The 24,273-nt window shown below is 37.0% G+C and overlaps 1 protein-coding gene across 3 annotated transcripts in view; it reads right to left on the minus strand.

Annotated features, from left to right (window-relative positions):
- Window positions 1-318: 318 nt before the first annotated feature.
- FLT1 (fms related receptor tyrosine kinase 1) overlaps window positions 319-24,273 on the minus strand; it is a 116,309-nt gene continuing 92,354 nt past the window's right edge. Inside the window, exons 18-30 of one of the 3 annotated variants that reach the window (XM_026708826.2) lie at window positions 22,610-22,714; window positions 21,772-21,885; window positions 21,438-21,526; window positions 17,681-17,840; window positions 17,221-17,318; window positions 14,732-14,854; window positions 13,230-13,341; window positions 11,602-11,701; window positions 7,212-7,317; window positions 6,435-6,577; window positions 5,439-5,520; window positions 3,305-3,393; window positions 319-2,492 (exon numbers count right to left, since the gene is read on the minus strand). In XM_026708826.2, the coding sequence (XP_026564611.1) occupies window positions 2,297-2,492; window positions 3,305-3,393; window positions 5,439-5,520; window positions 6,435-6,577; window positions 7,212-7,317; window positions 11,602-11,701; window positions 13,230-13,341; window positions 14,732-14,854; window positions 17,221-17,318; window positions 17,681-17,840; window positions 21,438-21,526; window positions 21,772-21,885; window positions 22,610-22,714 (1,517 nt within the window). In that variant the 3' untranslated portion in view covers window positions 319-2,296. Of the gene's footprint in view, window positions 2,493-3,304; window positions 3,394-5,369; window positions 5,521-6,434; window positions 6,578-7,211; window positions 7,318-11,601; window positions 11,702-11,782; window positions 11,985-13,229; window positions 13,342-14,731; window positions 14,855-17,220; window positions 17,319-17,680; window positions 17,841-21,437; window positions 21,527-21,771; window positions 21,886-22,609; window positions 22,715-24,273 lie in introns of those variants that run through there. The other 2 variants (XM_087937207.1, XM_087937208.1) reach the window with 2 other exon arrangements.

The raw sequence follows: 24,273 nt of genomic DNA on the forward strand, positions 1-24,273 counted from the left end.
TCTCTCCCTTCCCTCTCCCTGTCTTCCTCTCCCCCTCACATTCTTTTGCAGCTTGAAATGAATTTGATTTTGAAAACTCAAAAAAGGAAAATTAAAATAGCTTTAAAAGCTTAAGGTACAGGTATATGCTATTTACATCCAGTTTTTAAAGTAACATCTTGTTAGAAGCATTAGAAGTGTTTTTCAAACAAAATACTCCATTTATAAACCAATAGCCTAAACTAAAGATTAAATTGCAACTCAACATTTTTAGTTTCTCATGAAACATACTTAAATATCAGGACATCCTTTTATATTTGACAAATAACACAAAGACCATAGGCGTACTGATTTTATAAAATGCCCCTAAATCCAAATACATTTAACAATGTAATACTATGCAAGTATCCTCAGAAGTGAACTGCATTGGAGTTCAATGAAACTTCATTCAAAATAATTGGGATAGGACTTAAGCCAAGAACTGTTGGCTGACCCCAGTGAAGCAAATTTAGGCAGAATCTGAGCTTCATTACTGTCAATGGAATGTAAGCATGACTAACATGAGTGGCTTTGACAGATTAACATCCAGTGGTTCATTCATGAACCAAAACAATGGTTCACTACAATGCTACCCAACCTTCAGTGTGAATGAAGCTTGCAGGACAGATTTAGCATTACATAAATGTTATAGTTGAAATAGCAACTTTCAGTCAGCAGTACTTCAGAAAGAGATTTCTTAGCTTCCCATTCCATATGGATTAGCTACAATAGGATACTAGTTTTATCCTTAATAGGCTAATTTAAAATAATTCATCTTCCTATCTTGTCATTTGCTATTGGAATATAAAATCTGAATATAATATAAGAAATACATACAGAATTTTTTGTTATTCTGTCAGTGCATTGCGGGAAGCTAAACTCTATAAACTTCGAAATAACTTTTAAAAAGAGCAATTCTATGCATATTTATTCAGCCCAATGTATACTACAGTATGTTTCTTTATATTAGACCTGTAGAAAGCATGTAATAAATTACAAGTTAGTCCTCAACTTATGACCACAATTGAGACCAACATTTCTATTGCTAAGTGAAGCATTTGTTAAGTGAATTTTGCCCCGTTTTACAACATTTTTCTTACCACAGTTGTTAAGTGAATCACTGCAGTTCTTAAGATAGTAACACGGTTTTTAAATGAATTTGGCTTCCCCATTGAGTTTGCTTGTAAGAAGTTTGCAGAACGTGATCACATGACCCTGGGACACTGCAATTGTCATAAATATGAGTCACTTGGCAAGTGTCTGAATTTTGACCCACGACCATGGGGATGCTGCAACGATCATGTGAAAAATGGTCTTAAGTCACTTTTTTCAGTGGCATAACTGAATGGTCACTAAATGAACTGTTGTAAGTCAAGGACTACCTGTATTTCTACAGGTATGAGGGAACGCTCTGTTGTCAGATTGAAACACTCAGGAAGTCATTTGGGGTGCTCTTACTACTGGCCCTCAACAATTGCTAATATGAGGCAATTGCTTCCTTCTGCCTAATGATAGAGCCAGCTGAATATCTGACAGGGCCACTTTTTCAAATTATTTTCTTCTTGTTCAAAAGTAGAAATTGTCCCTAAGTCAGTGTTTCTCTTTTCAGCTGGCTGGAAATGGTAGTACTGAGCTATGCTTCTTCATCCAGAAAGGTATCAGATTTACTTTAAATCAGGTCTGTCAAACTCATGGCCTATGGGCCAGATGTGTCACACTGGCCACGCCCACGTCCAGTTTAGCAAAGGGGGGAAAGCCCCATCGCATGACGCCACCGTGATGACGTGTGTTTGACAGCCCTGGTTTAAATTGTTTTAAAAGTGTCATAAAATTGTTCCTTTTCCACAAAAAGACAAATGATTAGTAGAAGTGTGAAGCCAGGCTTATAAAAGATGAGATTGTTTTTGAAATACTAAACATTGTTGCACAATACAATCTGAATAAAAGAAAGTGAATCCAGAGCATTAATCTGATGTTAAGAACTGGGGAGATCAATGCACCAGATTTTCATTCCCTCTAGTAAATAGCTCTTCTTTACTATATTTTTTCCCACCTTTATTATTGCAATAAGTAAGACAACATGCATAATAACCCTCCCTCCTCCTTTTTATGTGACTTTTAACTATTGGATAAGGGCTAATGCATGCTGATATGGGAAATTGCATTATAGAAATGATTTTTGAAACAGGTGATGATGAATTGATGAGCAGCAAAATAATATTTTAGGCACTGAAGTGATGGCAGAGACCTGCAGCTCAAAAAGACAGGTGTTTTAATGTTAGCAAGTAGAATGGCGCACCATTGAATTGTGACTGGAAGGAGAAAGATCCTGCACTAGTTTCTCTTCCCAAATTATTTTGCTACAGGTAAGTGGCTGCATTGTGTCAGTGATATGACCAAAACTTAAGCTGTAGTCATTTGGCTCAGCTGTGTCCAAAAAGACAGGTCCCTTGCTTCTGTTTCCAGGGTAGAAACTGTAAGTGAAAACAATATCTCGTTAGCTGGGAGACAAGAATTTTTTTTTACTATTACTGTATTTTGCTATTTACTTTTTAAAACATAATTATGTAACTAATGTAAAATAAAAACACATTTAAGATGTAGCATTCCATTTAAAGTATCAATAAAATTAAATAGTTAATATAGAGAGAGTAAGGAAGATGGAAGTGATGGAAGATGGAAAAAACGAGATGTTGCCTATGTAAAAAGGACTGAAGTGTTTTAAGTTCTGAAGTTCTAAATAACTTTCAGAAGTGGTTCAGGCAGACAGCTCCCAAAGTCACTGAACTATAATGAGAAGGAAGGGGTACAGCAAAATCAGACTTGCAGGATTCTCTCAATCTCAGTAAAAGTTTTAGCCTTCTTGTGGAGCTTTTAAGAAAGACGTCAGTGGCAACAATAGTTCCTCCTGCAATCTATTCAGTAGTATCATTGTGAACAGAAGTTACTTGGGAAGTGACAGCCTTTCAATAGGCAATATCAAGAAACAGACACCTCAGAAATTCCAGAATTGCTCTTTTAGAATAGCAAGATCTTGAACACCTATCAGTTTTTCTCTGCCCCATCTTAAACCAAACCTAGGCAATAGGCATACTCAATTATTCTGAGTTTCTTTCTCTTCCCAGGACTTAATATTATGTTTGTATAGTTAACTTCACTGTTTTCATTCTTGTTTTATTATGATACATTTTGCTTTTTGTTCTATCATGATATATTTTCATAGAACTGTTTACCCTTCTAGGACACCCGTTAAGTTGAAAATATTTTTAATAAATGAAAGAAATACCTCCCCAAAGTCTGCTTTGGTCTGAGGCCAGTCCATGTAAAACGTTTTAGCTGTTTCAAAGGCAGAACCATTCTCTCAGCTTGATAATTCTGAAAGAGAATACCATTCTGATTATGAAGTTTTAGACTTTCTTTATAACATTGCCAAGCCTATCTTGATACATAGAATTTCAAAATATTAAACTTTGTTTTGTAAAACATAGAAAAGATGGGTTTATTGGCAAGATTGACAGTCGCATTGCGGTGAGAAATTTTTTATTTATTTCATGCCCAGATCAAACAAACTGCTCAAATGAGGCAACCTTTTTCATTTTATCACTGGGCAGAAACAAATAACTTTGTTTTTTTTTTATTTGTGTGGAAAATGATCAATAGTCAATGGATGCATTTTGCTTGGTTGAACTTGTGTTCATTCCTCTTATTTATATATATAATATGATGGACCTTTGATTTTTATGCCTAATATATGGCTCAACAAATATATAAACTAAGTTCTTTGCGTTTAGATTTCAATAAGAGCTTTATGATCTCCTGAACTCTTTCCAGGCTGCTGTTAAAATATTGAAACAGAAGAAAGAAAAAATCAACTGCATCACAACTAGTATCTTTTCCAGAAACTCTTTTTAAATTATTTTTAAAAAGGGAATTTGTAATGAGCATGGTGATAACAGTGGCTTTGGTCCAGCCCCAGGAATGATGGAGAAAGGGGAAGAAGGAAGCAAGAGAAATTAAAACTCTTCTTTTTCTGGTGTGCTGGAACCCAGCCTGGAAACCCTTTTGAGGGACAGATTTTCTAAAGAGTTACAACAAGCCATGGTTTCCCCAATTCCTCCTTTCCTTACCACTGCTTAAGCAGTCTCTTACTTAAAGAGGAAAGAGCAGGGTTAGAGGTTTGAGAGCTAGCAGTTATATATTTGGGAGATCCAGGTGGGTTCAACTATTTCCTATTCCCAGTCCAATTCAAATTGGATTGTGCAATATTAATGCAATATCAGGGGTTTTTCAATTCAGTGTATAGAATGTTAAGGATGTGTTTATTTTCATAGTTATAATGTACACTGAAGATGGTATTTAATTTTGTTGTACGAGGTGCAATGACAATAAAGTAAACCAAACCAAACTAAACTAAAAGTTATGATGACCTGTTTGTCCACTTTTAGCTCCTAGGATAAGAGAACCATTAAATAAAAATATTTTTAAATCATTTTTCTAGTTGACAAGAAATAAACCAACCCTGATATTTATGCTATGTGTTTCAAGAAATTAAAATAATTGTACAGATAATCCTCGGGTTATGATTTGTTCAGGGACCACAGATGGCATTGAATGAGAGGGTTTTATGACTGGACCTCAGAGTTCTGGTTGTCATAGCATCTCTGCAGTCACATGATTGCAATCCAGGCACTCAGTGCTTGGCTTGTGATTACATCACAGGTGCTCTCTGTAGCACCTTTCCATGATAACTGTGTACCTGCCCACCTTCCATAGCATATGTCATGTCACACCCTTTTGTGATCTGTAGTGCTTACCTATAACACTTCCCCACACACATACAGCTCTCATGCCCAGCTCTCACTTGCCAGCCTGCTTGCCTGGAAATCCCAACTTTTCCTGCTTAATGATTTGCATAGTCCTGGTGTTACCATAGCAACTGGGGCTGCCAGGATTGTTGCCGATAAGCCATGCAATTAAGTGATGTTGCACTTTACGACCACATTCCTTAGCAATGGCAATTCCAATCTCAACTGCCGGCATAATAAGCCGTGATGATGCAGTGGTTAGAATTAGCAGTATTGCAGGCTAATTCTGCTGACTGCCAGAGTTCAGTTCTCACTCAGCCTCCCATTCCTCTGAGGTTGGTAAAATGAGGACCCAGACTGTTGGGGGCAAAATGCTGACTCTGTAAGCTGCTTAGAGAGGGCCATTTAAACAACTGTGAAGCGGTATATAAGTTTAAGTTTAAGTGCTATTGCTATCTCTATAACCCAAGAACAACCTGAATGAAATTATTCTTCCACACAACAGCTGACTGTTCTTGAGGAAATTAAAGTATCTCTCAACATTTCTTTGTCTTCCATTCATCAATTTAGGACTGAATCCAAAAGAACTATTGTGCCACATATTTTAGGACTTACATCAGGCTGAAACTTGTGCTTAGGTGAAGTTTCTTCAAAGACTCTCTGGAATGGTTTCATCTTGAAAGCATGAACATATTTTCTTTGAAAGTGAACAGAGAAAAAAAGCCTTTTGAGATAATATCAATTCAAAACATGATATAGTAAGCTACGTGTGAATATTTGATCACGGATGATAGCATAACTATATGCCTGATACTTTTTACTAATTATAAAAAGAATGTTCACAAATTATATTTGATACAAAGAATATCAAGTTTTTACCAATCCTGCATAGTTACTATTTTTATATGACATTTATTTCCTGCTCACCTGGAATACTTGCTGTTTTTCCATTTTCTGTTTTATCATATTTTTGTATGTCTCTTTTGGTGAGATTGGTGGCTGTATATTTAATATAAAAATAAAAACCACCTAAAAGCATGCAAGCCTAATTTTGAGCTGAAGCACTGGAGCTGCACAAAGTTAGGGGATGGGCTGTTTTACGACTGGTAGAATCTCTCAGCTCCTGAACTCTGCCTGCTATCTGCAGAGTTACCAGCCACCGCATCTATCAATGCTGAACTCCAGTTTTACAGGGTTTTTTTTTAATGGTGAGCAGGAATGGTACTGTGCCAACTTTTGTGATTGCAATGAACTTTACAAATTATTAAATACAATACTTAAGGTTACAGTTCTGCTCCAGACTTGATCTCCTTCCATTTGACTGTTACTTTGGTAATGATCTTTCCTCCTGTCCACCAAGGCCATCCCTTTTGCCTTCTACAATTATGCCCAGAAAATATCTTGTTTGTACGCTTCCCAAATACATTCATGAAGGAAATCGGATTCATTTATGCATTTGATTTATGGTTAAAAACCAGAAGGTCATTTGTTCTGTTCCATCAAAGCTCTTCTTAAAATGGTCAACAAACTGCATTTTCTAGATCCAATAGCCAAACCACACTGTTATTCAACTATTTTTAATATGTAAAATATCCTGACATTTTATCTTACCCCAAAATTTCAGCACTTGCATTAGTCAAGGCTGGTACTGAACTGTTTTTTCTCTCATGAAGATCAGAGGAACTTGGAGAGCAATTGTCAGACCCAGTATCCTCTGGCACTAGAGTATTCAAAGGTATGTAATCTTTGCCATCCTATGAAGACAGAAGGAGAAAGTGGTGAAACTAGTTGCTATATAAGCAATGTAAAACACCTATATTACAAATATGTAATAGGTTTTAAAATTTCTCTACATTCATCTCACAATTAAGCTGAAATATAGTATAATATTTAGTTTAGCTCCCTTACATTCAGAATAATAGTATGGCACAATCAACATGGGGATTGATGCATTCTGAAAGCATTTTGGGATATGTTTTTTTAAAAATGTTTCAGAATAGAACTTCCCATAATATTGTACTTTTCTGAACACAGGGTTAAAATGTATGAAAAAGGTCTTTAAGTATGACACCTGTTATTTGAACTGCCAAATGATAAAACCATTAGAGTTGCATCTTGTGAATTGAATGTGAAGCTCAAAGATGGATGAATTGACTAAATCTGCATTGAATCTTATGGACAAACAAGTAGCTTATTTCTGGAAAATATCATGGCACCAGCTTCCATGATGTTTGAATCTACTCAACTTCAGCCATGCAGATTGTTTGCATGCTGCTATAGCAACACTAAATCTTACTTCTAAGAGAGAAGTATGAGGAAAGTGGATCTAGTTTCCACAATTTGTTCAAAGAAAAAGCTATACAAGATACATCACAGTTTTCTACATACCTGTTGTACAATAGCCTGAAGTAAGTCCCCTAGTATTCCCACCAGCTCTGAGAACCATGGTCTTTCATTTGGATCTCCTTGCCAACAGCTAAGCATAATATGGTATCTGGCAAAAATACAAACAAGCAGAAGAATTTAAAAAGGGATCACAAGCTTTCCTTCTGCAGTGCCTTATCTGAAGTGTAATCCATTTCATTTTGTGGCTATTTTTAACCCTCATCCTTAGGTATGAGCTCCATTTTTTAATTGTTAAGTTATATGGCTTTTCTTTTTTAACAATTTTAATTGAATTAATTGTCATTGTAGTTGAGTCTTTCCATCTGACTGTTGGTCATTGTCTTCTTTCCTTCTACTTTTCTCAACATCAAAATTTTCTCCAGATAGATACGTCTATGCATAATATGTAAAAGGATGATAATTTGAGCCTGGTTATTTGTACCTTGAGTGAGAACTCTAATTGGATTTGTTTGAAGAGCCATTTGCTTATTTTTTTGATTATACATGAACTTTCCAAAAGAGATAGTAGTGAAAAATACATTATATACTTTGGCTCTGTGATAGTTTCAGGAGAAAAATATTGATTTTTGTTGTAATGATTCCATAAGGCTGTTTAAAATGTAAGATGGGAACAAAATAAGGGCAGAACATTGGAGTTAATGTGATGTTCTGTTGCCAGTATAAATTTCAAGCAAGGAAGGACTTTAAGAGGAATTTGAATCTTGCCTACTGCATCATATTTCAATACTATAATTATCTAAAAGCTTTTCTAACTTAGTGAAAGCCTTCCAAGTACTGGCTACACTTTTCCTCATATCAGTCTTTCATGTGTTCCAAATTTATCAAGTCTCTGTACTGATTTTCAAGCCAAACATCAGCAGCTACTTCAGATACCGTATCTGTCTCTGATAATTTCTGATCTCTTTCTTAAACTTCTGTTATTCTTTTAGCATACACACAACCATTCACCAGAGCCAGGCAGAAAAACGAACTCCATAGTTTTGCCATTAGACAGCTATCCATAAATTTTATCATGTATTTGCATTGGCTGAGCGTTCTTGGATGTTGGAACATACAGGAACAAGATATTGGCAGAGTGTATTCTGCTGCATATGTGCATTGTTGGATATTTATTAAGAATCCTATCTCTCCCTTACAGCAGACTCCGGGAGGGCTATAAAAATTATATTAGAAGAATATGGCCAAAGCCTAACAGGGTTCCCGTAGTTGTTTGGGGAACTTATATGGAAAATAGTGACTCTTTCAGAAGTAGGTTCAATTGGATTTGTTTGTTATCATGACTGGTGATTTTCTTAAATTGTCCCCAGTTATGACAGCTTTAGAATTATGACTGATTCCAGGGTGACAAGAAAAAAAAAAGTAAAACAAGTAAGAAACAAGGAAGTACAATCAATCTTCAACAGAAGAACATGTGCTTTATATTTGAGATACCAGCAATACTCTGCAAGCTCAGTCTCAGAATCAAAATTTAAAAATGCGAAGGAAGGAAAGTTACATTCTCTCTTCCTTTTGCAACATTTTAAAGACTTTCCCATTTTCTTGTCTCTAGTTTGCAGAAGATGCAAAAGAAGATTATAGCAATAGCACTTAGACTTCTATACTGTTTTACAGTGCTTTAGGTTTCTGTCATATCCCAAAACCTAAAATGGACACCTAACATCAAAAACGTCATCAAAAAAGCACAACAAAGAGTGTTCTTTCTGCACCAACTCAGGAAGCTCAAACCGCCCAAGGAGCTTCTGATACAGTTCTACAGAGGAATTATTGAGTCTGTCATCTGCACCTCTATGACTGTCTGGTTTGGTTCTGCAACCCAATAGGACAGACACAGACTTCAGAAGGACTGCAGAAAAAACAATTACTACCCACCTGCCTTCAATCAAGGACCTGTATACTGCGTGAGTCAAGAAGAGGGCTGTGAAAACATTTACAGACCCCTCACATCCCGGACATAAACTGTTTCAACTCCGTCCCTCAAGACAACGCTATAGAGCACTGCACACCCAAACAACTAGACAAAAGGACAGTTTCTTCCTGAAAGCCATCACTCTGCAAAACAAATAATTCCCTCAACACTGTGCAACTATTACAAAGTCTGCACTACTATTACTGTTAATCTTCTCATCACTCCTTATCACCCATCCCCTCCCACTTGTGATTGTAGGACTGTAACTTTGTCGCTTGTATCCTTACGATTTATATTAACTGTTTCCTAGTATTATTTGATAGTTGATTGTACCCTATGACTATCATTAAGTGTTGTACGTTATGATTCTTGATTCTTAACGAATGTATCTTTTCTTTATGTATACTGAGAGTATTTACACCAAGACAAATTCCTTGTGTGTCCAATCACACTTGGCCAATAAAGTATTCTATTCTATTCTATTCTATTCTATCCTATCCTATCCTATCCTATCCTATCCTATCCTATCCTATCCTATCCTATTTTTTACAGCCCTCTCTAGATGGTTTTACAGAGTCAGCATATTGCCCTCAACAGTTTGGGTCCTTATTTTACCCACCTCCAAAGGATGAAAGGCTGAATCAACCTTGAGCCTGGTGAGATTTGAACTGTAAAATTGCAGGCAGCCAGCAGGCAGCAGAAGTAGTCTGCAGTACTGCCCTCTATCCACTGTGCCACAGTGGCTTTATATCCTCCCTTCTTCCATTTTACTTTTAAAACAGAAAGGAAATGTTTGAATTAATCCTTCTCTGCCATTGTCCCCACTTAAGTCTACATGGAGGGAAGTAAGCAGTGAGATGCCACAAGGTTCTGTCTTAGACCTAGTACTCTTCAATATCTTCATTAACTACTTAGATGAGGGAATAGAAGGGGAACTTACCAAATTTGCAGATGATACTAAGCTGGCAGGAATAGCTAACACCCAAGACGATTGGCTCAAGATCCATCTGGATCTTGACAGACTAGAACACTGGGGCGTATCTAACAAAATGAAATTCAATGTAGAGAAAAGTAAAGTCCTACGCTTAGGCAAGAAGAACAAAAAGTACACATATAGACTGGGTGAAACCAGGCTCAATAGCAGTAACTGAGAGGGATCTTGGAGTCTTAGTAGACAATCAGCTAAATATGAGCCAGCAGTGTGCAGCAGCAGCCAAAAAAGCAAATGCAATCCTAAATTGTATTAACAGAGGGATACAATCAAGATCAAGGGAAGTACTAATACCACTCTATAAAGTCTTAGTAAGACCACACCTAGAGTACTGCATCCAGTTTTGGTCACCACATTATAAAAAAGATGTTGAGACTCTAGAAAAAGTACAGAGAAGAGCAACCAGGATGATTAGGGGACTGGAGGCTAAAACATACAATGAACGTTTGCAGGAACTGGGTTTGGCTAGTCTAGTAAAGAGAAGGACCAGGGGAGACATGATAGCAGTCTTCCAATATTTGCGGGGCTGCCACAGAGAAGAAGGGTCAAGCTATTTTCTAAAACACCTGTAGGCCAGACAAGGAATAATGGATGGAAACTGAACAAGGAGTGATTTAACCTGGAAATAAGGAGAAACTTTCTGACAGTGAGAAGAATCAACCAATGGAACAGCTTGCCCTTGGAAGTTCCGGGAGCGTCACTTTCAAGAAGAGATTGGACTGCCATTTGTCAGAAATGGTGTAGGGTCTCCTGCTTGGGAGGGGGGGTTGGACTAGATGACCTACAAGGTCCCTTCCAACTCTGATTATATGTTATCTCTGGTACATGGCCTTTCAGAAGATTGTTAAGACTTGGCTCTGCCAATTAGCATGGAGGTCTAAGTGTTTTATGAAATCCTGAGGATGGTTGATTGGCTTGAGGATGGTCCCTCCGCCTTATTAAACCTCCTTTAACCTTCTTAATTTTTTAACTTTGACTTTTTACTTTTTACTTATTTTAATCTTGTTTTTTTTTTAACTCTGTCTTTAACTGTGTTTTTTAATCACATTTTAATATTTTATGATGTTGTAAACTGCTGAAAATCACTTAGATGAAATGGGCAGTGTAGAAATTTGATTAATAAAATAAAAATAAAAACCATAATCGTAGGTATGAAGCATATACATTTTGTCTCATTCTCAGCTCACTGTGAATAGAGACTGCATATATTCCTGTCATTGATTTAGTTTAAAAATAATGTTTCCTCTTTTTTTTTTCTTAATGCAATCCCTACTGTATGTGCTAACTGATGGATTGTCCTATGGATTTCTTGGAATGTAGAAGTTAGAAACAGGGTAATTGATAAGCATTATTCCTGGACACAGCTCTGATCTTTGGTGGCCCCTTCCAAAACCCCAGGATGTTGGGTATTTTTATGTGCACCTTAGAACCAGGGTGCATATTCCAAACAAAAGTGCACAGACACACAGACATACATTTCTGGGGTTGCATAATCTGGAGCTTTCATGCGTATGCCTTCTTTTAACTTTCTGAAGAAGCCTTCATCTATTTGTATACCAAGATATGGGGATGCACCTAAAAAAAGAAGAATTAAAAAATGGAATCTTTAGAATTAAGTAATTAATTCCCAAATTCATATTTTCATCTGACCGGTTTTTTTTCTCAGAAAGCAAGGAGTTAATTCAGAGATAAAAGCTGCCCTAGAAACATGGACTAGATGACCAGAAGATTGTTTGTCTAAGGAACTGCTAGCATTGACTGGTTTCCTCTGCTGTTGTGTCTGTCTCATCTGCCATTCTTCTTTGATGAATGAAATTGTTGCTTCCTTTGCAGGAGGATTTTGTATCCTGCATTTTTCCTTTTAAAAAAAAAGAATGCAATGCCTCAGCATTCTCATCTTGAATGCCTTCTACTACTTCAGTCTGGGATATTTTGGTGTTTGTCTTACATGGTGAGTTCCATTGATCAGTACAGAAAGGAAGCAGCTGTGTGTGCCAATGGTCCAGTATTGTGTGACCCAACGGGCTAGTAACTGTGGTTGGTTGTTATGACCTTCCATCTCCTCCCCCCCCTTCCATCCCCTATCTCTATGCCTAGAAGGATCTGTTATCTGACACCATCATTTTGAGATCAATGCCTTTGGGGAAAAAATGTTGGGACGTGGCTTGGCAGCAGCATTTGAAGACAGCTATAGTTATTTTACTTGGTTTCTTATGTCTTTGTCTTTCAAGTTGCTAAAATGTACCACAGCTTCTCTTTTAAATAAAAAAAATAGGAACAGCTAGCTTACAATTTCTACTATGTCTTATTCAGCATGAGTTGCCAACTGGGGAGGATATGAATTTTAGCCCAGCATATATGCAGGTTCTGACCAGTTCTGGAGAACCAGTAGCGGAAATTTTGAGTAGTTCAGAGAACCAGCAAATACCACCTCTGAGTGGAGATTTTACAGTAGCCTTCCCCTGCCATGCCCACCAATCCACGCCCACAGAACTGGTAGTAAAAATTTTTGAATCCCACCACTGTATATGATTAGTCCAAAGTGGACTAGTATTGAGAGTATATTAGGAAATTTAGGTCAGAAGATTGTTTTCACTTGATAATAATTCTTAAAAGATTGTGAGTGATATAATTTAATAGTAGAAGATTCCTCTTCCTAACTTAGGGCTATCTTACTGTTAAGATAAAACTCATCTGAGAATTTGGAGATTGTGAATCCTAACTCATCTACAGGTGCCAGGAAAATGAAGGGGAATTTAAAATGTTGATTTGCCACTGGTTCTTGCAAATTATCTATTTGCATAATGAGCTATTATAAAATCATGAGTAATTATATGTGTATTTATTTTATTAAGGGGGTTTAAAATATGTTAATTTATATATATAAATTGTTATGGCTGAATTAAAACTTCTTAGATAGGGTGCAATCCTGTATTATAAAAACTTAATTGAGGACATTTATCGTATGTATGTATGTATGTATGTACCAAATCGGGTGAACTTCAACATACAGTATATAGGATTGCAGATTAGGTATTTGCTTTTAATTATTTTATTTCCAAAATCTTAAAAATGGAGTATCTTAATCTTTTAATTTTCTTACCTAAAGAAAATATTTCCCAGAGTAATACTCCATATGACCAAACATCACTTTTGGTACTATAGACTTTATCAAATATAGATTCTGGTGCCATCCATTTGAGAGGAAGACGTGCCTGCAACAAAAGTTAATTATGAATCCTGTAAGTGTTTTACAGAAGTCGATTTAAAGTTTTCTTGGATTGTAGATCATAAACCTTTTCAAAATACAGGTAGGGTGCTAAATTTTTCTCCTGGCCCAGCCTTAGGGCCTTAGTTCTAATCTAGGCAACTCCTAGTGGTGCCAGGATGTAGTATATAGATTTAGGCAGCATCTTGCCATATCTGAGTTGTGTGTCCAAAGAGAATATAATTTCACAGATTGAATGGGTTGACTCAGCATACTAATCCCATGCTAACAAATATAGCAGGCTGTGCCCAAAACAAACCATAGTAGTATGCCTGATGTGATGTTTTGGATCACATTCAATATGCGAGGCATGCATGATTTCCCACAATATACAGAAGCCCCCCCTCCCCCCCCAAAAAAAACCCATTCTATTTTAGCCCTATCATGTTATATGAATCCAAGCCTATTAGAATTTCAGTAAGATTTCAGTGGAATGACTCTGCTCAGTGCCACTGCCGCGTGACTTCTACAATTGCTTAATTCATATTTGGGAACTCTGACATTGCATTGATGGAATATTACCAACTTTAACCCTTCTTCAGAACTCAGAACATACAGGTGGCCAAATTGTCTTTTCTGATGCTCCATTGCATCTTGGGAGATATAATAAGATTAGGGCAAACTTCTCTCTAGGTCTAAATTGAATCAGTAACGTCCTGCTTTTAGCAATTTTCTGCTCCCTTTTTTGGACTCTGAGGGTTGTTTTTAATCTTATGCGAAAGCTAAGTACCATGTATATTCTCTTTGCTATATTTTACAAACAGAAAGCAGACTTCTGGATCTAGGCAGCTGATCTTTGCTTTCTGCTATCGTAGCAAGATGTAGGTCAAAATGTGTGCCCCTTTCTCCGCTTTCTAAATTGTATCTGGATAGCATGCTTCCTAAACAATTATATGTTATTATTCATATTCCAAACGTCAACCCCAACCAATAGGGCTAACCAATAGGTCTCAGGGTTTGTTATAAAGTCATCAGAGTCCCAATCTGGCCCACCACTGAAAAAAAGCAAGTATCTTGTTCTTTTATGCCTTGACTCTAAACCTTTTCATTGGCTATTCTGGCAAGGTTAGTCCAGAAATAAAATATCAACATATAAACTATTTTTAAAAAAGTAAAAGAACTGATGAACATTTCCGAGCATTGTTGTGGAGGATGCAAACAAGCACAATGTATACAACTCATCTGGATTGCTCATTTTGGTGCTAAAGGAAAGAGCACCAATGCTTTTAGGGGCCTTTTAGCTGCAGAGAATGTAAATACTGAAAGAGCTTTTTCATGAGCTGTTCAGAATGATAAACAAAAGAGCAAATACCAAGTACAGTAGCATCCCTACTTACGTCGCCTTTTCTCACATAATCAGGATTTTTATAAGTATCTCTTGCAAGGCCAAAATCACAGATCTTCACAACGTTGTTGTCAGATAAGAGGATGTTTCTGGCTGCTAAATCACGATGGATGCACTATAAGAAAGTAATTGCATAAAAAATAATTTATTAAAGTTCCATTTCCTCTAACACAGTAGATGCTTGTATTTTATCTTTTAAGATGCTGTATGATTCTTGATTTTTCAGGGATATATCCAAACATGGAAGACTTAAGCTGACTTAATAGTAATTTCTTTTCCCACGGATAGAGTTTCTCTGTAGAGTCCAGACTTATTAAAAGTGACCTTTCTTCTCTAATTTATTCTAAACACATTGAACTAAATAGTTCTGGTTAACAGTGATGTGAGTCATCAGTCGAGATATCTTAATGACACTTGCTGGGAAAAACTGGCTGCTCACAGTAATTTCTATTTATACTTTTAAAAAGTATATTTTTAGCACATCTTTCTGCTTTAATTGGATAACAATACACAGTTAACTGAAAACATTAAAACGAATGATATGAAACAAAGGAAGGATGCAGTGGTGAGATTCAAATTTTGTTACTACTGGTTCTGTGGGCGTGGCTTGGTGCGCATGGCAGGGGGAGGATACTCCAGTCAGAGGTGGTATTTGCTGGTTTCCACTACCGGTTCTCCAGAACTGGTCAGAACCTGCTGAATACCACCTCTGGCAAGATGGCATATCATAACACACAGAACACAAATTCTTATAGAGGGATAATTTTTGTTTACAAATTCTGCCTGGAATCAAGGAATTAAAAGAAAAATAACAAAGTTGTAAGGGACCTTGGAAGTCTTCTAGTCCAACCCCCTCCAGCGGAACAACTATAATCATTTCAGACAAATGGCTGTCCAATCTCTTCTTAAAAACTTCCAGTGTTGGAGCATTTGCAACTTCTGGAAGCAAGTCGTTCTATTGATTAATTGTTCCAACTCTCAGGAAATTTCTCTTTAGTTCTAGACTGCGTCTCTCTTTGATTGCCCTGCCTTGGAGAAACTAAGAGTGGGGCACAATTTCCCCTTCAAACTGTACATATATTAAAGTCAGTTAGCACCATCTCTGACAAACTTGGTACATCATATCTTCTCACAAGGCATTCTGGAAATTTTCATCCTATTCTGCCAACTGAAAAAAACACAAATTTTCTCCTATCTCGCTTTCTTCCAATGATAGTCAGGAAGCGCATATGGCTTTTTGCATAAAGGTGTGTGTTTGTGGGAGTGAAAAAATGTGAAGGAAAATAGCTGTTTTCTAAATCCCTGAATTGAGATTTAAACAAAATTGTTTAAATCATGTTTTAGCTATTACTATTTAATGTTAGTGAGAAACAATTTAAAAGCTTCCATTTTATCTACACAAAATGCATACTTGTTGGCATACATACATACATACGCTATCTGTTACACAACAATTAAGAGCACAGAATTTCTACTTTTTTTAAAAAAAGCAATGTGAGTCTTATACATCTGATGGAAAATTGTTAAAATGTGAGGAATGATACATCATGCATGCATACATATGTGCAATTGTACATACCCATCACACTATTCCCGTCTGGAGAAAGCAGTGTTAAATAGAGAGTACAAAAAGAATAATAAATAACCACCACAGGGACCCATACATATTGTCCTTTGCTGCTTACCATGACTTTGGTCAGTTAAAGCTTTCACTACACTAATTTTTACTACAGTAATACAGTAGAGAGAAGATATAAAGTGGATTACTAGCATTAGCTGTACCCATGTCAAGCATAATGTTTTCTGCCATCAATAATGATGAATACTTATGGACATTGGAGTCAATATGCAAGAAAAGCAACCAAAGCCCATTGCAATGCAGACATGTCCTCTTCTTTCTAAGCAAGCCAGCCTCTTCTAGAGCCTGAAGACTACTGTGCCAACCCATTACCCTTGACTTTTCTTCTCCCTTGGAACAGCTTATCCCAAGCAAGAACGTCCCCCACTTTTATAGCTTCCCATAGAATAGTTAAAACCTGCCTTTTCCAGAAGACAGTGTTAAATACATTTACCGTTAGTGTCGGTCTCATTCAGTGCTATTAATGCTCATGCACCCGCAGCTGAACTCAAGCAAGCTCTTAACAAAATAGGTTGAAGGCATTTTTCATATTGTCTTCTTCCCAACTGAGTGCATCTGTGACAAACTGATTCTGTTTCAGTCTGTACTGGTTATGCCGCCAAAGGATGAACCACACCAGGATTATATCTTATTTATTGGGGATTTTTTAAATTACTTGTATTGTGCTTTATACTATGCTTCATTTTGTACACCACCTAGAGTTGGCGGAATAGGGTAGTTTAGAGATCCAATAAATAGCTAAAAAAATACTCAGCCTTACAACCCACTGTAGGCATATTAGTTAACAATTCTTTTTGTTGTTGTTGCTATTCTGGAAGCCAATGGAAAAAAGGAAATCTAACCTTTTGAGATGACAAGAATTCCATGCCTCTGGCTACCTGAAAGCTGTAAGAAATGAGATCTTCCATGGTGAGGGGCCACTTGTAGAAATCACTGACATCTGAAATCAAAGTGGCATGGAGGTGGTTAATATGACCTCATCCTGACAGTAATTCATTTATTCTCCTGAGGGCATTTCAAACTTAGTTCACTAATGAGGGAGCGGGGAGGGGGAAAACCTTATGATATACCAAAGACTTCTCCCTGGATAAGAAAGAGACCACGGAAACAGTAACACGTCTTCCTGTCTGACTGAGGAATTCTGTAAATAAGCTTATTTTAAACCATCTTTTCTTGGAGCTGAGCGTCTCCCACGGATGTTTACGAGGGTGATAAATGGAGCAAGAAAATGTCAAAGATGCAGAGCATGACTGTAAAACTACACAGGCTGTATAGAAAAAGGAAGGAATTAATAATACCTACCCTCCTCTTCCTCCTCCACATCACTTAAACTTTTATCTTCCTGAAATCCAGAGCTTGCTAAGCTTTCTCGACTTGGGACATTCTCCAGTCTTTTTTTTTTATCGCTGATGGGCTCAACATCCTTCTTCTCTGTCAAAGGGTCTCTTTGAATGGATCCATACTTGTTTATTTAAACAAGGAGAAATTATTGGCAAAGCAACGTGGAATTTCAGTTTTCCATGACCCGCTCATTTTAAAACACTTTTGAATTCCACCTATTTCAATTTGATAATTAAACATGGACTTTTAATTTTTTTTTCTACTGCAATTAAAGGAATAAAGCCAGCGATATTCATATTTATCAAGGAGCCATTTAAACTAGAGAGTTTTAAATCTCATTAATTGGAGTCAATTCTAAGTATGACTAACTTTGGATCCAACCCAATGTGATTTTGAAGTGTTTAACATTACTTAGGCTGAGCCGTAGGTTATTTGTGTCTTTCCATTCAAAAAGGTTTGAAATGAGCCAGTGAATTCCTTCCATAACTTAATGTTCTTCAGTGATGAGAATTAAGTCCCTTGGAAATGATTCATGCAAGTATGTAAAACCACTTTTGTTAGAAAAAAACATTCTCTCCATCTTCAGTTTTCTAGTTAATTTGTCAGGGGAAAACATATTTCATTTGCTTTAATGCAGCTAACTATCTACTCGATATTTTAAACTCTAGCTTGATCAATTTAAGATGGTCTGGAACGAAAGCAGAGAGGGTAAGCACAATGTCCTACAGAGATTTAAAAAAATATTGACAGTTTAAAGAAGCATGGAACTCATAAAATTCTTTCTACATAATGACTAATCAACTACAATGTTTGTATATAAGCTATCAACTTTTAAGAGGGAAAAGTCATAATACTAAATCTACAAATATATAAATAATCAACAGCTTTTAGGGCATACATCCCTTTGATTGAATTTTGTGTGTGCAAAGCTTGCCAATACCATATTCCAGGGTTGATACCAGCTGGAGGTAGTTGAAAAGAGACTTTCTGCCCTTGGCCCCTACTATGTGGGGGTACTACTCTCTCCTCTCCTACTTAATATCTTCTGTATATGAGGCTGCTGGGTGGGGTCAACCATGATGTAAGGCAGGGGTGTCAAATTCAAGGCTGGATCTGGCCCATGGGATACTTAGATCCAGCCTGTGGGTCTGTCCTGGAAACAGTGAAGGACCGGCCCATACAGCCTCCATTTTCACTGGCAGGGGATTGTAGGAAGCCATCACAGCTGAAAATGGACCTTGCAAGGGCCACATGTGGCTCACCCAAGCTCCATTTTCACTGGCAAAAGATTGCAGGAGGGCATCGCAGCAGAAAACAAAGCTCACGAGGACCATGCATGGCTCACCCGAATTCCGTTTTCATTGGCAGAGGGTTACAGGAGGCCATTGCAGCTGAAAACGGAGCGTGGGAGCCCGTTTCTGCTGGCAGAGCACTTGGGCCACCACAGGCACACCCAACATGAGTGACATTAAGCTAGCCACACCCTCCCTGGCCATGCCCACCCCATCCCCCTGAGGTCAAATACAACCCTGATGCGGCCCTCAATGAAATTGAGTTTGTCACCCCTGATGTATGGTGTCATCAGTATGCTGATGATATCCAATTATACATCTCTGCCCCCACTGAACTAAGTGATGCTGTAGTCATCTCATCTCAGTGCTTGGAGACTGCGAGGGTCTGGATGGGGGACACGGGCATTAGCTGAATTCTAGCAAGACTGAATGGCTTTGAGTTTTAGGGCCTTCCAGTTCTAGGACTATGCCAACTTTGGTACTAGATGGGGTTGTACTGCCCTATACAGACCCAGTGCTTCGTCTGATGATCCTCTTGGACTCAGAACCCCTGCTCAAAGATTAGGTGGCAGTTGTGCTTGGAGGGCACAGCTTTCTGTTGTGAGCCATTTGCTCCCATACCCGGATCAGGAGGCTCTGCTTAATGTTAATCATACCGTAGTCACCTTCCATTTAGATTTTGCTAATGCATTCTACATGGAGCTGCCCTTGAAGGGTATCCAGAAGCTTCACCTGCTGCTAAATGCGGTGGTGTGGGTTGTTATGTGTGGTCCAAAAACAGCACACAGCTCCATGAGCAATGTTGGTTACCAGTGTGCTTCCAGGTCCAATTCAACGTCCTCTTTTTAAAACTTGAACGTTTTTCTTGGCATAGGGTCAGGTTATCTGAAGGACTACATCTCTTCAGATCTAGTTGTCCCAGCAGATCTGGCAGAGAAGGCATATTGTGGGTCCTATCTTACTAAGGAATTAAACTTGGCAGGTCATAAGAGAGAGGCTATGGCCACGGCATCCACATTGTGGAATCTTTTACCACTGAAAATGAGGATAGCTTCATCTCTTACAATGTTTCACAAATCTCTCAGGACCTGGCTACGACATTAGTCCTGCAAATTCCAGGGTTTTCTTACAATGGTTAAAGTCATCCTCTCTGCTTGTATGTTTTTTATAGTTTTTAAAATGACTTTATATATTTAAAGCCTTTTGTTTTTAATTCAGTGTTGTACATCCCTCAGAACTATATTTTTGTAAGATGTGCAACACTATAAACCTGATATGAAAAAATATATATTGAATGCTTAGAAGAGAGATTTCTCAGGACTATACTTCATGATTAGCTTTAAGAAGCATATACAGTTCCCTGCCTTTCAGTTCCAATTTTGAGAAAAATATGTAGAATTGTCCTTCATGTTAACCTGTATATAATGCTAAGATTTGGAGTGTAGTAATGGTTTCTTCAAAACTTCAGTTAGATTACAGTTTCCTGTCTCCAGCTCAGCAAAGATATAAGAGGTATCTTATAACATGTAAGAAGTACTAAGATTCTAATTATAGATAAGTATATCTATTCCATATATATCTATATGGCTATATACAATCCAAATAGTATTGAAATTAAGATTCACAAAATTTATGTTTCTTCCTCTCTTTATTCAAAAACATGCACACACAAATAGATTCACATAAAATTAGGAAGAGAACTGTATTCACTTAATGTGGCTGTTACAAATACGATTGTGATTTTGTAGGACGTATTTGGCTAAGGAACTCTCAGTTGACTATTCCTGCCCAACCACCTTCAAGAATACCTGTTGGAGGTGTAAATCCAATGGTATTAATTCTTCAATACTTTCTGACTTCCTAATTGCAAGGGAGCCATTGTAAATATAATGATTTATTTGATGTCCCTTCCCTGTTTATTCCTCTGATTGCTCTTTGCCTGAGATTGCTAATCTGATGTCATTTCCTACTGCTTTTCTTCTAATGAACAGAACACATATTCTTTGACTCGTGTCCTAGAAGGATGCAGTTAGGTCCTAGGCTTTGTCTCCCTGTATAATGCGTTTCCTGCAAATAAATTGCCTTTAAGTTATAGTAATAAAATTTGTGTCACTCATCAGATTCCCACTTTCAAGAATGCTCACATGCCCACACGTCACTTTGACCTCTAATCTAAAAAATTTTCAGAGATCCCTATTTATTTGAGCTATACCTGTAGGAATAGATTTACAAGACCATTCTGATGTTGAACTGTAATCCTGTAACTTGATGAATCAAAGCTATAAGGGGAAAACCTCTCAACCCACCAGTGTCTTATTTCTGAACTCTTTTGAGATCATTTTGTTTTGATACAGTTATACAGTGAGATAAAAAAATGTAAGTTTGTGATGAGCTGAAAAATCATAATTAGGCAATTTAGGCATTACCTTGTGGGTAGAAAATAAATCCCTTTTGCTCTTCAAATAACCTGACAAATTTCCATATTTGCAATATTCAACTATCACCATCAATGGTCCTGTGAACAACATGAGTGACAAGGTGAATATAGAAAATGCATTTCTACTAATGGTACCAGCATTGACTTAAGGTAAAATCTCTCTTAAAGGTAAAACAATAAAAAACAAAATTAAGATGAACTTAGCATTAATTGTCCTACACTCTATCATAACATAAAAGCAAAACAAGTTACTTTTAGCTCCACAAAAATAAAACTAACAAATAAGAGCTTCAGATTGATTTGGTTCTTTTTTTTTTATTTACCTCTGCCCTTTGTACACGCTCCCAGTAGATTCACCACATTAAGATGATGGCCTATATGTGTCAAAATCTTCAATTCGGTCATCAGAGCTTTATGTTCACTTGCTGTTGCTCCTTCTGCAAGGATTGGATAAATTAGTGGGGAAAGATTGAGTGCCAGCTCCATGACTAGGTTTCTCTGGTCTAGGTTGCCAGATGGTTTTATTCCTAGCCAATGCTTCTTGCTGAACTTCAGATCACTTCATTGCTGGAGTTCCTTTAATAGTTGGAAATTCAGACTGCAAGTATGTCACCTGTTCCATAAACTTAAACTTGGGACTGCTGTGCTACTGGCTGTTCTCTCCAAGTTGGAGCAAGTTACTTCTTAGCTGTTGGATCCTTTTTTATATTGGAGACCTGCCTTTCTTCCTCTTCAGGTCATTCTATTTACATATATGGAATTTGTTGATGTGAAATCTGGATCAGGAAATGTGGATGATGTTCCAGGACACCCATGGAACTGGCTAAGGGTTGAGTTTTGTCTATAAACCTTTCATCAGGAGGTCAGTGGTTGATTATTTCAGCTTTTATAATTTAATGATTAATGTTTGGCATCAATGAGGGGGAGAGAGAGAGGGAGGGAGGGAGAAGAAACTATAGTGATTATAGCTCAGCCATTTTCAAAAGCTGTTGTCTATCACTATATTGTCACAAAAATGCAATCTATTATGGAATAAATTGCAACGATTACAAATTTTGAACATTTGAAAATGAGGATGCATTCATTTTGATTACCCTTAACTATGAGTCAAATTTTGTGCCCCATAAACATAAGGATTTTCTCAACTCAAGCTCATCATACCTTTCAGCATTTTCACCGCAACTACTTTGTACGTGGGTGACTTTTTAATTCCGAATGCAACTGCTTGCACTACTTTCCCAAAAGCACCTCTCCCGAGTGTCTTTCCTGCATCAAAAAGAAATCATAGTTGTTTGTGACATTATTTTTAAAAGTGAGACAGCTTTGGGTGAAATTACAATATTACACTCTCCAACATGGTTTTTCTTGGTATGAACATGGCTGTTTTCTACCAAAAATTCGTGAATATATAGAATATGTGATAAAATGAACTGGTATTATATTGACCTATGTGAAATTATTTTAAGTGTAGAATTTTAAGTTATGAGAAAAATAGGAATAGAGACTGTGAACTCAATATGGTCAGTAAGGGGGGAAATTACTACTGTATATTTTAGCCTCAGCTATTGTGTTTTTGGTAACAACACGAACATCTGAAATGTTTCTGGGTTCTATTAAGAGAGATTTTTAACAAATGACAAATTGTCTCAAAATTCCAAGAACATTGCACTATAAATAAAAAAACATTATCTCAGCCAATCTCTTGGGCCAATTCACTATTGTCATAATTTGGCTAGTACAGCCAAGTTTGTATTCATATTTTAAATTTTTTAAAAATAAATTCATTGATTTTCTTATTTTTTCTGGAACCTGGTCAACATGTTTTACAACTCTGCTTGTTTAAGACCAAATGCCTGAGATAACAACTTTTCCCAACTATTTTTGAGATCTTCGGCTAATACCCCTTTTCTGGCCTTCCTGGTAGAGATTTAATATAAGTCTTTGTCAGCAATGGCACCCATACTATGGAGCACCTTTTCTGTAGAATTGGCGTAAGACATACACTGTGAACTTTTCAGCTCTTACTTGAAATAGCTTTGAAAAGAGAAGACAAAAGAGATAGTAAAAAAATTGTTCTGGGATCAATGAAATTCAATAGCCCCTCTTTGTGGTGAATGAACAAGTTGGAAAGTCCTAGCTGATAATGTTTTCTATTGAACTCTGGCACTGAGTAGGAAACTGGAGTTCTAAATAGCCTCTCCTACACTATGATACGAGGATTCTATATTACTGTTCATTTGTTCATTGTTATATATATACATACTGAGGATTTTGCATTTGTTTTTTTAAAGTCCATTAATACTTTATTTACACACTGAAATAAACAACTCATAAACCTCATTCTATATAGTCCTTAAATACTACAAAGGTATTGCTGTATTTGAATATTGACATTTTTTTTCTAGATATGACTTCTGTCTAAAGAATCTCAGTTTCATGGAAAAAGCTAATAAAACTCCCTTACTCCTACCCTATTCTTGTTTTTTTGTTGTACTCTGGTTTTAGTCACATTACATTTTACTGCCAAATGTAGGCTCTTAAGGGTTTGCTGAACATACTTGAAAACTTTTAAGACCTTGATGAAATTCTCCTTGTTTTATAAAATGCATAAATCCCAAGGGCATAGGGATTTAATTACACAGAAAGCAATTTTATTACTAAATGAAAAGTGAGCTACAGCTCATTTGAAGCAACAGCAGAATAGACTCCGAAGGTTTTTTTTTCTAGCTACAATGCATGGTTAAGTTGTATGGGGCCAGAAGGCAACCATGGCTTTTCATGAAGGAAGAGGATGAAGAGCTGATGCCACTGTAAGGCAAAGTGCA

This window comes from Pseudonaja textilis, chromosome 7 (genome assembly GCF_049901715.1).
Source record: "Pseudonaja textilis isolate UNSWEBS1 chromosome 7, rPseTex1.2, whole genome shotgun sequence".
Classification (NCBI taxonomy): Eukaryota; Metazoa; Chordata; class Lepidosauria; order Squamata; family Elapidae; genus Pseudonaja; species Pseudonaja textilis.